This window comes from Musa acuminata, chromosome BXJ2-7 (assembly GCF_036884655.1).
Source record: "Musa acuminata AAA Group cultivar baxijiao chromosome BXJ2-7, Cavendish_Baxijiao_AAA, whole genome shotgun sequence".
NCBI classification, from domain to species: domain Eukaryota; kingdom Viridiplantae; phylum Streptophyta; class Magnoliopsida; order Zingiberales; family Musaceae; genus Musa; species Musa acuminata.
Genome location: NC_088344.1, coordinates 16327031 through 16342257, shown reverse-complemented (window position 1 = coordinate 16342257; position 15227 = coordinate 16327031). Strand labels below are relative to the sequence as shown.

Sequence of the window (15227 nt, the reverse complement as noted above, 5' to 3'; positions counted from 1 at the left end):
TTACCCGTCGGTATGATCATTGTATAGTGATTCTTCCAGGCAAATCTCTAGCAAATGCTCAGCCATATCAATATCCACATCTCCAGAAGGATGAAATAGAAAGGATTGTAAAAGAGATGCTCAAAACAGGAGTTATTCGGCCAAGTTGCAGCCCCTACTCTTCACCGGTGCTCCTCATACGAAAGAAGGATGGAATATGGCGATTATGTGTTGATTATCGAGCTCTCAATGGCATAACCATCAAGGATAAATACCCTATTCCAGTAGTAGATGAGTTGCTAAGGGAGCACAAATATTCACAAAGCTGGACCTTCGATCTGAGTATCATCAAATACGAGTATGCGAAGAAGACATACCGAAAACCACCTTTTGAACACACAACAACCACTATGAATTTTTGCTTTCTTCATAAGAAGGTAGAGTATCTTGGGCATATCATATCAGAGGAAGGTGTGGCAGTAGACCCCTTCAAAATTGGAGCAATGCAAAACTGGCTGACCCCGTGGAAAATAAAATTGCTACATGGCTTTCTGGGTTTAACAGGCTACTACTACAAGTTCGTGAAAAACTATGGAGAGATCAGTGCACCACTTACTTCCTTACTGAAAAAAGATGTCTTCCAATGGTCGGACAAAGCCTCCGTTGCCTTCGACAAACTTAAGGCAGCCATGATGACGACGCCGGTGCTAACACTACCAGATTTCAACCGACCCTTCATTATTGAGGCCAACACATCTGGAGTCGGAATTGGAGCCATTCTCATGCAAGATGGTCGACCACTCGCATACACTAGCAAGGCATTATCTCCCTCCCATCAAAATAAGTCAACATATGATAAGGAGATGCTCGACATTGTGTGCGCAGCAACGAGGTGGAGACCCTACTTGATTGGTCGACGATTTCAAATTAAAACCGACCATAAAAGCCTCAAGTACTTTTTGGAGTGAAAGATACCATCCCCTGAGCAGCAAAAATGGGTAACAAAACTTCTTGGATTTGATTTTGAAATAACTTACAAAAAGGGGAAAGAGAATGTTCTTGCAGATGCGCTTTCGCAACTACCCGAGCAAGTTGAAGTTTCGGCCGTTTCACTTCCGACCAGCGACTTCCTTGAGGATATTAAGATGGAATGGCAGGAAGATTCAGATACTACTAAGATTATAAAAAAATTGGAGGAAGCACCAAGCCCCATGGCTCATTACAATTGGGACTCAAAAGAATTACACTATAAGGGACGCATTGTGCTTATGATAAATTCTACTTGCATCTTCACGAGTAGATTTTGGACAAAGTTATTCCATATGCATGGTACTAAATTGAAAAGGAGTATGGCATATCACCCACAAACCGATGGCCAAACGGAAGTTGTAAATAGGTGCTTGGAGACAGCCCAAAGCCACCCACCAAATATGACTACCCAAAGAGAACTCCAAACCCATCCAAGTGTCATTATTGATCGACGGATCGTGACTCGACGACGACGACCCACTAATGAAGTGCTAATACAATGGGCGAACCAACCAATAGAAGATGCCACTTGGGAGAACTATGACGACTTGAAGATCAAATTCCCAGAATTCACGAATCATCAGCCTCGAGGACAAGGCTGATTTGAAGAGGGCGGGTCTGTTAGGACTCTAGCTTGGAGAGTCCTAATTGAGAGGGACATTCATGTAAAACTATTAGGACTCTAGCTAGGAGAGTCATAATTGAGAGGGACATTCTGTTAGGACTCTAGCTAGGAGAGTCCTAATTGAGAGGGGCATTCATGTAGGAGGTTTTTTCTTAGAGAAGAATTAGGAGTTGTAAGGGAATAGGAGTCTTGAGTAGGAGTCATATTAGGAGTTGGTTAGAAGTAAGAGTCTGAAGTAGGAGTCCTATTATGAGTTAGGGTTTAGAAGCCCTATAAATAGTCATGTATTCCTTCTCTTTTCTTAAGCAATAGATGAATCTTTTCTAAAGCCTTTGAGCAGCAACTTGGAGGGAGGAACCCCTATAGAGTTCCAAGGAGGCCAATCCCCTAAAGAGATCAACCCCAAGTTTAGAATCTGCAAGGGTTCTAACAGAAACCTTCTCACCCGTAGCAATGCTAAAATCCATCTGAATTCTATTGGCTATTACAGCACACTATGATTATGAGATCTAGAAGATGGATATAAAAACCATATTCCTCAATAGGAATCTCGAGGGGGAGGTGTATATGATACAACCCGAGGGATTCGTGTCCAAGGACTGCCTAGATAAGGTATGTAGGTTGCTTAGATCCATTTATGGACTAAAGCAAGATTCTCGAAGTTGGAACATAAGATTTGACGAGGCAATCAGATCATATGACTTTTTTAAGAATGAAGATGAGCCTTGTATGTACAGGAAGGTAAGTGGGAGCGCTATCACCTTTTTGGTATTATATGTGGATGACATCCTAATCATTGGGAATGACGTAGGAATGCTATCCACAGTAAAGGCTTGGTTATCTAGACACTTCTCCATGAAGGACTTAGGGGAAGCATCCTATATCTTGGGAATTAGAATCTATAGAGATAGATCTAAGAGGATGCTTGGCTTGTCCCAGTCCAGGTGCATAAAAACTATTGTCAAAAGGTTTGGCATGAAAAATTCCAAGAGATGTCTCATACCGATGAGACATGGGATATCGCTTTCTACGAGTATGTCCCCAAAGACTCCAGAAGAAAGGGCGAACATGGATATGATAGCAGTGTTCCTTGAGAAGGAACACATTCTTGGTGGAGATAGTGGAAAATGATAGAGTTGAGCGAGGTTGGAGAACCAAATTCAAGCACCACTCTACAGCCCGAGTTTGTTCAGGTACCTAATACACAAATTTCAACTTTACGTAGGTCTAATAGAGTATCTCATCCTCTTGAGAAATATGTGGGACATATTAGAGGAGAGGATGTTGAGGATATTGATCCTCAAACCTACGAGGAGGCTATTATAAGTATAGACTCCGGGAAGTGGCAAGAAGCCATGAATTCTGAGATGGATTCTATGTACTCCAACAAGGTTTAGAACCTAGTTGATGCGCCCAAAGGTATTGTACCCATCGGTTGCAAATGGATCTTTAAGAAAAAGATTAGAGTTGATGAAAAGGTAGAGACCTATAAAGCAAGGCTAGTGGCTAAGGGGTATCGTCAAAGGCAAGGTGTTGACTATGACAAAACCTTCTCACCCGTAGCAATGCTAAAATCCATCAGAATTCTATTGGCTATTGCAGCACACTATGATTATGAGATCTGGCAGATGGATGTGAAAACCGCATTCCTCAATGGGAACCTCGAGGAGGAGGTGTATATGAAGCAACCTGAGGGATTCATGTCCAAGAACTGCCCAGATAAGGTATGTAGGTTGCTTATATCCATTTATAGACTAAAGCAAGCTTCCCAAAGTTGGAACATAAGATTTGATGAGGCAATCAGATCTTATGACTTCGTTAAGAACGAAGATGAGCCTTGTGTGTACAGGAAGGTAAGTGGGAGCGCTATCACCTTTTTGGTGTTATATGTAGATGACATCCTAATCATTGGGAATGACGTAGGAATGCTATCCACAGTAAAGGCTTGGTTATCTAGACACTTCTCCATGAAGGACTTAGGGGAAGCATCCTATATCTTGGGAATTAGAATATATAGAGATAGATCAAGAGGATGCTTGGCTTGTCCCAGTCCAGGTACATAAAAACTATTGTCAAAAGGTTTGGCATGGAAAATTCCAAGAGAGGTCTCATACCGATGAGACATGGGATATCGCTTTCTACGAGTATGTCCTCAAAGACTCCAGAAGAAAGGGCGAACATGGATATGATACCTTATGCCTCAGCAATAGGGTCTATCATGCATGCCATGCTATATACTAGGCCTAATATAGCGCATGCTCTAAGTGTCACGAGCAAGTATTAGGCGGATCCAGGCTTAGAGCACTAGAAAGCAGTAAAGTGTATCCTTAAGTACTTGAGAATGACTAAGGATCTTTTACTAGTATATGGAGGTAGTAGCCTTAAGGTTAAAGGCTACATAGACTCAAGTTTTCAGTCTGATGTCGATGATAGCAAGTCGAATTTAGGGTATGTGTACACCTTGAATGGAGGAGCAGTGTGCTGGAAGAGTTCCAAGCAAGATACTACTACTGACTTGACCACAAAGGCGGAGTACATTGCTGTTTCAGATGTAGCAAAGGAGGGAGTCTGGGTGAAGAAGTTCATCACAGATTTGGGAGTCATGCCGGGTAGCGAGGAGTCGATCTCCTTATATTGTGACAACAATTGGGCGATTGCTCAAGCGAAGGAACCTAGGTCTCATCAGAAATCTAAGCATGTTCTAAGGAGGTTCCACCTCATCAGAGAGATCGTAACCCGAGGAGATGTAGTGGTAGAAAGAGTTCCATCCGAAGATAACATTGCGGATCCACTAACAAAGCCGTTGTCTCAAATTGTTTTCGAGCGTCATAGGAGTCTGATGGGGATCAGACACATAGGTGATTGGCTTTAAGTCAAGTGAGAGATTGCTAGTCATAGGTGCCACGTGAGCGATGGCACGTGTGACTTAATATAGAATCTTTTTGCTTATTATATTTTGGAATATATCACTTTATAACTATTGCATATATGCACATATATATTGTGATGCCTTTGGATTTGTGCAACGGGAATCAGATCATGATAAGATCACGAAAATGAGATCGATTCACCTTTAAACACATATCTTAAATAATCCCGGTCATAGGTTACTCGAGAGGGACATCGTGATAACAGGACAGACTGGTGTGCTGTATACTCGTCTATATGATAGATGCAGCTGGTCTCATAGCTGCTCGTGTAGAGACACTAGGGATACAATACAAGTGCTCATTGGACAATGAGTTCACTGATTGATCCGCTTACGGAATGCTGGATGGTTGATGATGCCTTATTGTCAGACAGCGATTCCGTAGTCCTAGTGGTATATCTGGTCCTTAGACTTGAGACACCAAGGATGTCCTGTATGAGTGCTCCACTCTTTGATACCAGACTTATAGGTTTGGCTGTCCCAAATCTAGTACAGTTGGTTATTGGGAGTGATAGTCGACCTTACGAGGGCTATTGAGTGTCGATAGAGGATCATCCATTCTCGGCGTCATGAGAGGAATATCCCATGTGTTCTTGCTCAAACAAATCCCTGGCCAGGGTCATTCGAGTTGAGAGAAAAGAGTTCTCCGGGAGAATCTGATTAGAGCGAGACTCGAGTAGAAACCGTATGGGTCTGACAACACCATGCTCGATATACGGCCTCTAGGATATTAGATGGATGAGGGACTATAGATACACGGTAACCGAGGACAGACAGGTCAAATGGATTGGATTCCCCTGTATCGTCTAGGGACTACGACATAGTTACCTAGTACGCTCGTAGTCGATGAGTCGAGTGAATTATTACAGAGATAATAATTCACTGAGTTAGAAGGAGTTCTGACAGGTATGACTCATGGCCAGCTCGATATTGGGCCTAGAGGGTCACACACATATGATAGGCATTGCGATAAGTAGAGGTTCGAATATGAGATATCCGACGGAGCCCTTGTCTTATTGGATATCCAATAAGCCCCTGAATTATTGGATCCCATGGACGAGATCCAATAAGAGCCCATGAGAGATTATTGGATAGAGATCCACTAATCTAAAAGGCTTGAATTATTGGATGCAGATCTAATACCCTCTAGGGGAGGATCCATTAGGGTTTGATAAGGGACCTCTATAAATAGGAGGGATTCAGAGCCTCATAGGCTAGAACCTTTGCTTGCCTCTCCTATTCTCCTTCCTCTCTCCACCTCAGAGCAGGCTTGGAGTTTTGAGGAGCATCGTCGCAGCCCTACTGTGTGGATCACCACTAGAGAGGAGGACGCTTGACCTCCTTCACCCTCTCCTAAAGATCTGCAAGGAAACAGGGATATACGATCTTCCTAGGTAACACAATCTACTCTATACGCTGTATTTTTAGTTTCGCGGATTTTATGCACCAATATTCGCATGACGACAAACATCTCTTTGGGAATCAGGGATTTTGTTTTCTTGCTCTTCCGCTGCGCATCTGATGTTGCCCCCAAGATTTCCCAACAATTAATGCTTAGTATTAATTGTCTAGATCGAAGTATGTTTTTAAATGTGTAAGATTAACTACAATAGCTAGGTATTAAGCAAAATGAAGTCCTGGAGTCAAGGACACGACTTCGTTGGGAGTTCGAGAGTTCATTGGAAGTCCGAACGTTCATCAGAAGTTCTAGCAGAACCAACCGAGAAGTCTCGGAGCTTGCCAGAGAAGCTCATCGGAACTCACCAAGAAGATCGTCGTGAAGTTCAGGAGCTTGCCAAGAGTCCACTAGAACATTACCGAAAGATTGTTGGAAGTTCGCTGGAAGATCGCCGGAAGAATAGACTTGCAGACTTGTTTAGCTCAGATTATGTCTTAGATTTTATAGTTAGCACGTAATTGGGTTTGGATTTGGGCCAACCCAATTAGGGGCCAGCAAGGCCCATGTAAGGATTGTGTTGGGCCCAATGAGAGGCCCAAACAGTACCCCAAGAAGTCTCACCGTCGTGGCATAGTCTTCGAGACTGTGTCAGGCGGTGGTACCGCCAGTCTAAGCGATTGTACCGCCCCTAGCAGGGTGCCATACGGTGGTACCACCCAGTCTAGGCAGTGGCACCACCCAGCATTGCCCCCCAAGCGGTGGTGGTACCGCCAGACCTGGGCGATGGTACCGCCCAAGGCAATGTCAGTGTCAGACTGACATTGGGTGGTGGTACCTCCCAGCGCAGGCGGTGGTACCGCCTATGCCCGGGGAACCCGGGATGGAAAAGTTTTAAGCTCCAAGTTTGAATCAACTTGAAGCCTATAAATACCACTCTCATCCCTGGTTAAAGCATACAAGCATAGAGAGTTTAAAAAGTGAAGAATTACTGTAGAAATCTCTTGTGAGAATCCTCCTCTAGTCTAAGTGTTAGAATTCTATTTAGAGAGGAGAGTGAGTGCTTGTAAGGGTTATATCCTAAACTCGGTAAAAGGAGAAAAGGGGTGTAAAAGGTGGTTGGTCTTCGCCTATTGAAGGAATACCGATAGTGGATACCGGTGGCCTCGACGGAGTGGATGTAGGTCACGACGATCGAACTACTATAAAATTGTCGTGTTCTTTGGTTTGCATTTTATTCTTGCTATTACCTCACTGCAAACCTCCTTAAGTGCTTACTGCCTTCAATTCATTACGTACACTTTAAAGTTAAGTTTCCAAAATCGATTTTTCATCGAAAACGATTTTTATCATACGAAGATTTTCAAATTGACATAGTTTTTACTGCTGCACTAATTCACCCCCCCTCTTAGTGCCGACCTCTTGATCCTAACAGCTAGGTCCCCCACGTTTGCATGCCAAGTGTTTCTATAAGTGCTTGTCCCGCTCTGATACCATCTGTCACGGACTTAGCTGGTTTTGCCTAAGTCGTGCGGCACCCTTGCATGTCCGTCTGCAAAGGTCAGCCTCTCCGAAGCCTCCCATGGTCCCTTAGGACCTACAAAAAAGAAAACGAGTTAGAGAAAGCGCCTCACTCGGGATCCATAAGCAAACATTCTAGAAAACACTTCATAGACAATGCAAATTATAAACAGACTTTACAAGCTCTGAATAGTTGCACAACAAAGGGTAAAAATGGTCCACTACAGATCAAATATCTCTCACAAGTGTCCACATGACACAACTTTTATTTATCAGCCTAAGACGACCACCAAACCCAACTAAAATTGAGCTTTTAAGCCTTCGACCGTCCCTCTACATGCAGTGCAAAGCATGAACAAACCAAAAGACAGGGACATATATAAGTATTACATCAAACATCCTATTTAGAACTATGTCCGTGATAGAGTGGGTCATCCATCCGGCCCAACTTAGCCTTGTTTTGGGCCTAGTTGACCTCTAACTGAGTTAGTAAGATTAACTATCAATCTTAACTTAATCTAAATTCTAACTATGATAATTAAGACATTAAACAAGCAATCTTTGTCCGGTATGTCAATTATTCTTTAGGCGAAGTCTCAACGAACTTTTGGTGAATTTTTGGTAAGCTTTTGGCAAACTCCCGACGAATTCTTGACGAACTCCTGACGAACTCTCGGCGAGCTCTCGATAAACTCTTGGCGAGCTTCCGACATATCATCCGAATCTTTGTAATAGCTTCCGATCTTTGAATCCGGTCCAACATTTGCTTTATGCCTTATTTATTATCGTAGTTAATCCCGCAATACTCTTCTCAACATATAGATTAGATCAATAATTTATCAATTGATTTAATCATCAAAATTTGAGATTCAATATTAATCACCTTTGACTTGAGGCCTTTGACCACCTTGTCGAAGATCCTAACACCTAGGGGAGAGGAAGGTTCAGTTGAGATCTCCATCACATTGTAATACTCCAAGAATCACATTGTACTACTCCAAGAAGGGATCTTAGATCGCCATAGAAGATAGAACTGCAAGAGCTAGTTCCATCTCTCGAACTAGGGATTAAATCGGGTCCCAGGTAATCTAGTCCTAATATACGTTAATGCTTTCTTTATTCGAATCAGGTTTATTGGTAACAAGTTCACCTAGAGAGGACCCATCATCATCCAAAGCGGACCCAAATACCTCCGCATCTTCAATTGGATCCGGATCCACCATTACCTGATTATCTCAGTCAGTGGAAGAAGTCCCATGTGGAGGTAGCATTGATGTGCATAAGCGTTAGGCCCTGCCCCTCACTGGAATCGCCAAAGACCATGCCTTGAGCCTCACCTAGTCGATCACCATCAATAGTCACACGAGTCATGGGAAAATATATGCTCCTCGTGAGGAGGATGCATCACCATCTTCTCCAACCCCGACCACCCTGAAGGGCATGGAAGGAGGCACCGAATGGTGCCTTGAAGACCCATGGGGCTCTATAGAATTCGATGCCTTGAAGACCCATGGGGCACTATAGAGGTCCTCATATTCGCCCTTAGATCCACCCTGAGGCACCTCCACCTTAGCCATCCTACTCTGGGGAGGATTGCTTGGGCATGTTGTTGAGAACAATTAATCCCATAGGGAGAGGATTAAGAGTTTTTTTTTGTTGTAAAACGTTCACAAATAATCATAATCCTCTTATGGGACAACCTGAAAAATAATCATCCCAGGCCTCGCCGAATCAAACACCTTATTTCAGGAGGTTAATTTCGATACAAACCCTAACGAATTTATCGTTTTCAAATGCAAAAACCCTATCATCAATTTGAAGGTGGCGATAGAAGCAATACTGGTGATGCCCTCCTTGTTCCAGTAGTCGAAGGGCAGCCAAAAAAACTGAACCCACAGCAGAGCAGAGGTCAAGGATTGTAGGAGTTCTCTGTGAAGTGAGCATGGTCCCTCGGTAGTTCCAACGTCAGGGTATAGGGTGAATTTAATGACCTTTATAGGGGAGGACGACGACAGAATCTTAGCAATTGAGTGGAGCAAGCCAAAGCTGAGGGGAGGGACCTTACCCTGCAATGATCTCTGGAGGTTTCGCCGAAGGAACAGGAGCAGAAGGTTTCGTAGGGGGAGGAAGAGGAAAGGGTAGGCGGAGGTTCAGAGGGAGCGCCCCATTGATCGTCCCCGCAGGAGGGGGAGGAGGAGGGACATCCCACACCCCAGCGCCGGGGCGAGTAGCCCTCACGCCACCCCCGCGAGCAGCCGAAGGGAAAGATGCATCGCGCGAAACCCTCACTGGGACACCGCCGCGAGATGCCGAAGCCGCACCGCGAGAGGAAGAGTCTCTTCCATGAAATGTCAAAGCTAACATTTCCTATGTGAAGCAAAATTAAAAGCACACGAGAGACTTGGAACACGAAAAGCATAGTGCTTCACCAAAAACATGATCTGTTTAACTGAGCTACAATCTTTGCTAAATAACATGCACATAGAGTGGATCACACTCATCCATATCACAATCAGACTCATCAAACAATTTACAGCCCTCATGCTCGAAGGTTTTGATACCAGAAGCTCTTCTGACAATCTCCTCATCAACCTCAAACCCAATGCAACTGTTGACACGGAGCGTCTCCAGCTCTCTACAGCCACTGATTATCTCCACCAGCTGCTCATTTGGTAAGTATGATTTGCTGAGGGAGAGGTGCTTGATTCTTGGAAGACAATCGACTATGGCAGACACATCTTCCTTCTTGATGGAACCCCACATTCTGAGCCCAGAAAAGCTGCCGCAATTGATACTGATCTGCCTCACCATCTCCAAGAAAGAAGATGGCTTTGACTCCATCTCCAGCGTCTCTAGTTCCTTCCACCTCCCAACCAGCTCTGGAATCTGTGGCTCATCTGCCAGCAGCAGATTAGGGAGCGCCAGCGTCTTCAATCTCGGGCACCTGCTCAATATCACAACAACTCGATCTGAAATCGAACAGTCAGATGTGGTTTAACAGAGAGATCTGCAAGTGAATCCTCACTCGTGGGAGGCATAAACGAAGTCACGGAAGGAGGCACCGAAGGGAAGAGGGAACTTGAGCTCCACCGCGCCGCCATGGCTCCTGGCGACTGCCAACTTGAGGAAGCCCGAGAAGGAGAAGCGGCGGAGGGCGTACTGCGCCGTGAAGGTCCTCGTGAAGTTGCTCCACGGCATGAAGTCCAAGTCCCTCAGGTTGAGAGACCTCCAGCAGAGAGGGTCCAAGGCGGCTCTCAGCCATGCCTTGCACACAAATGGCACACTCAGTGTCAGGTCCTCCAGGCTGAGCTTCCGGAAGACGTGAGCCAAGCAGTCCACTTCCATATCCTCCCATCTCCTCCTCCCCTCCATGTCCTCCTCTCAGCTCACCCCACACAATGTACTGTCTGGCGACTTGGCAGGTTGATGTCACAGCTCCTGCAGCAGCTTTAAAGAGTACGATTGTATCATATGGCCATGGCAAGTGGGTGGGCTTTAGTGCTGAGACGTGGAAGAGGGGCATGTATGATGTGTGCCGAATAGGAAACCTATGGACTGTGATGTCACAATTTGGTAGATCGAAGTGAAAAGGAAAGCAGAAATGAGAAAAATAACCTAGAAAAAAAAAAAATTTCTCACGCTTTTTTTATTTTGAAAAAGAACGCATACTTTTTCTGAGTTGGACAAAAGAATCTCTCAACTATTTATGTATCTTTATCCTTCCTTTTCTCTATTCTAAACCAAAAGGCTCGAAGAATTCTTGTGATCTCTAAACGTGTCGCCTTCTTGGAAAAAGAATTCTCAGGATTCATTCGTCAAAGTGACCCTAGTTATAATAGGTGAAATTGGAATAAAAGTCCAAATGGCTTGGCGACGATCAAAGCTACTTATCATAACCTTAAGTCACCTCCAAAGGTCAAGGAAGACGTTTTGTTTGATTAGAAGGTGATCTAGTGGTTGAAGGTTGCTTCTAAGATCAAAGTTTTTCTATGAAAGTTTGCATACTTTCAGTTGGATTTCTAACTTTGTTCATCGTCAGATGGATGTTTGTCATTGTTATCATATGGAATGCAAGTTTATTGTTGAGTTTTGGGCTATTCTTCTATCGAAAATTAGTGTTATTTTTTTTCCCTTTTAATAGATTCTCGATTCTCGACTTCGGAGAATTGGCCCGATGAGAGTGAGACCCTCGAACAATCTCTAGGGAGGGGTTTCAGGGCTTAGTTTTTGGTCCCTTTTAAATAACTAAAACAATGTTAAGTATCACAACTATGGAATCAAACCTTGCTCCGTGGTGCAAAAGGTTATAATATATGCCAACGATTATTTGCCTTTGGACAGCATTTTGAGGGTAATCATCGACTTCAGGATCAAGAACTTACTACTGACTAACAACCTTTTTAAGTCTATATTAGAGATTGATGGCTCTTTCATTTCGTTTGCGATGTAGAGGGTGTGTTTAGCTTCGCATCGAGAAAGAATGACTTCACATCTTAGTCTATGGAGGAGGCCTATGTAAAGTTTCATCTTGTTAGGAACGAGTCGGAACTAAGAGGAGGGATGAATTAGTGCAGCGGTAAAAATCATGTCGGTTTGAAAATCTTTTGTATGATTAAAATCGATCTTGGAAATCTGTTTAACTTTGAAACGTTTGCAAGAATGTCATGAGCAAATAAAGAAAGTAGTATGTAATATGAGAATTAAAAGTAGAACAAAGATGCAAACCGATTTATAGTGATTTGATCATTGTGACCCATATCCACTCCATTGATTTCCCTTCTGTCGAGGCCACGAGCATCTACTAACGATCTCTTTTCAATGGACGAAGATCAACTACCGTTTTATAACCCTCTTCTCCTTTTCACAAGTTTAGGAGATAACCTTTACACCCCCCCCCCCCCCCCCCCCCCCCCCACTCCTTTTTAAAACTATATTAACACTTAGAATTTTTAAAGGAGTTCTCACAAGATTACAATAGAATTTTTCTACTTTTTTTTACTCTATTATTGTGTGTGTTAACCAGGGATGAGAGGGATATTTATATGCCTTAAGTGGATTCAAACTTGGAGCCTAAAAAGATCTCATCCCGGGTTTTTCGGGTCCTAACGGTACCACCACTTGTGTTGGGAGATACCACCGCCCAGTCTGGCGGTACTACTGTCCAATCTGGTGTTATCATCGCTTAGGAGACTATGTTTGGGTGGTACCACCGCTAAGACTAGTGGGACTTTATTTTGCTTTATGCCTTGTAATCCTGTATACTTAAAACCTACTTCGATCTAGACAATTATTACAAAGCTTGAATCAAGTGTTGTCTGGCATGTCATTAGTCTATCGATTTTTCATCTGATTATTCGGTGTATCATCCTCTCTTACGGCCTATTGCCCAATCGGTCAGTTGACCTCCATAATTTTGATTTCCTTGGCGTAATTTTCGCTCTTCTTGGCCCAATGCTCAAACCCATGGCTCGAAGCCTTCTATTGATACGTCGACAAATCCTTCGGCTCGACGTCCAATCTTCTGACATATTTTTCTCCGGCCCAACATGATTCTTTCTGCTTTAATTATCTCTCCCTGATCGAAGCTTCCCGCGTCACTCAAAACGCAGATCAATTTATAAACACTATCAATTGGTTTCATTATCAAAATCCAAGATTTAACAATCTCCCCATTTTTTATGATGACAACCAATTGATGATGGAGTTAACCTAACTCCCCCTATCAATATGTCATATTGATAGAACTCTTGAATTCAAATTGAATTCAAATCAAAGCAAATTTAATCAAGAATATCTGCAACATAAATAATGCATAATGAATTTCATTTCCAATACATCATTCTATGCATAATCATCAACATAACTTCTCCCCGTTTATCATCAACAAAAAAGGAGAAGTGCAACTATCCAATTTTGTGAGATATAATTTTAAATCATTGCAACATAATCTCAAGTTTTATTATCATGTAAGCTAGTAATTTTCTTTCTTCTCTTTTGAGAAGTGTAATGTTTTACTTTCTTAGCAAAGTGCAAGCTAGCAAAATTTTACATCATTTTACATACAAGCTAGCAATAATTTTGAGTTTTGCAAGTTTGTAAATTTTGCTAGATTAGCATATTTCACTTCTTGAGATAGGTAAGATAGCACTTTTGCTTCTCTTGAGATTGCAAGCTAGCAATTCTTGGTGATGTTCAGGATAGTAAGTTCTACATCATGTAAGCTAGCAATTTTTAGAGATATTCATGCATCATGAGTATTGCCTCTTTTGAGATGTGCAAGATAACACTTTTGCTTTCTAGCAAGTTTTTTCTCATTGCAATTTATAAGCTAGCAAATTTAGCAAGTGTTACATCATATTAGAACATGCAAGCTAGCAAAGTTTATATCATTTTAGAGTATGCGAGCTATCAAATTTTACACATATGGAAGTTAGCAAAATTTTATATCTTTTGAGATTAGCAAGCTTTTTTGCTTCTCTTTATAACGTGCATGCTAGCAATTCTTTCTCCCCCTTTTTCATTGGCAAAAAGAGGGGAATAACAATACAATAATGCAATTCATTTTCCTTTACTTCAAATCATAACAAGGACAAATAACAAAGATGAAGAATCAAGTCATGAATGTCAAAAGACCGTATATCATTTTTGATAAATTTCTTCTTTTGTAAATAGAAAGCATGATAGAAAATGATCTTGATTCATAAAGAAGATTCAAGTCTAAAAATAAAAAAATCAAGATCATAATTCAAAAAATGTATAAGAAGAATTTATGTATTTGGGAGATCTAACATGTCTAAATTTATCATTCAAGCTAGCAAATTTGGTTCTCTTTAAGATGCTAGCTATTTTTTTTCCCTCTTTTGTTATTGTAAGTAAGAAAGAAGAAGGGAAGAAATGCATAACAAAACTCAAGTCATAAATTCTCAAGATGTCAAATAGCATATCATGGTTTTTTTAGGATAAGTCTCTTGTTTAGTGAATAGCAAAAAGAATTATAGGAGAACAAAAATAATATCTTAATTCATAGAAAAATCTTATGTATCAAATATCGAGAAATCAAGATCATGATTTGGATTATTTTCCTCTTTAGTAAATGGCAAAGAGAAATATAAGAGATCTTGATTCATAAAGGATTTCATGTTATAAATATCAAGAAATCAAGATAAAGCTCATTCAAATTTAAATCGTCAAATCAAAATCATTTTCAAGAGATTCATAAAAAAAATATAGATAGATTCATTAATCTCTCCTTGAAAACTCAATAAGATAGGGAATGAGAAGTTTTCAAGAAAAATATATTTCCTTTTTATTTTATACAAGCATGCCTTTATCATTTATGCCAAATCAAAACATGCATCATGTTTAAAACCGAAAAAATAACTTTTATTACAGCAAAGATCGATAAGCCATAAATTACAAGAATTATCATGCATAATTTTAAAATATAAAGTCATTAAGCATGATCATTATGCATCATCACTTTGAGCATGATGTCAAAACATGGTTTCAAGTTTTCAAGGCATAACATGTATAATTTCAAACTATAAACTCATTAAGCATAATATCAAACCTCTTAACATTTTCATTAAGACATCAAGCATGGTTTCATTAGACATAAAGCATTTTCAATCAAAATAAAAAATCATCTAGATACATATTATTTCTTCTTAAAAACATACATAGGATTAATTATTAGATTTAAATCTAATATTTTGTTATATTTTTATAAAACATATAATTTTCATGAT

The 15227-nt window shown here is 41.4% G+C and overlaps 1 protein-coding gene across 1 annotated transcript; it reads right to left on the bottom strand.

The window, feature by feature from the left end:
• Positions 1-9880: 9880 nt before the first annotated feature.
• Positions 9881-10906, bottom strand: LOC135616143 (F-box/LRR-repeat protein At3g48880-like). The gene is made up of 2 exons (XM_065115326.1): positions 10505-10906; positions 9881-10423 (listed from the first exon to the last, which is right to left on the bottom strand). Exons 1-2 carry the CDS (start codon positions 10849-10851, stop codon positions 9946-9948), a joined length of 825 nt encoding a protein of 274 aa, XP_064971398.1. The 5' UTR covers positions 10852-10906; the 3' UTR covers positions 9881-9945.
• Positions 10907-15227: the final 4321 nt, after the last annotated feature.

Bases quoted from the DNA above. Each gene is read 5' to 3' on its own strand.
- LOC135616143 (XM_065115326.1), bottom strand. From the start codon at position 10,851: ATGGAGGGGAGGAGGAGATGGGAGGATATGGAAGTGGACTGCTTGGCT. The intron at 10,424-10,504 runs GTGAGGATTCAC...GATATTGAGCAG, and splicing joins TTCGTTTATGCCTCCCACGA to GTGCCCGAGATTGAAGACGC.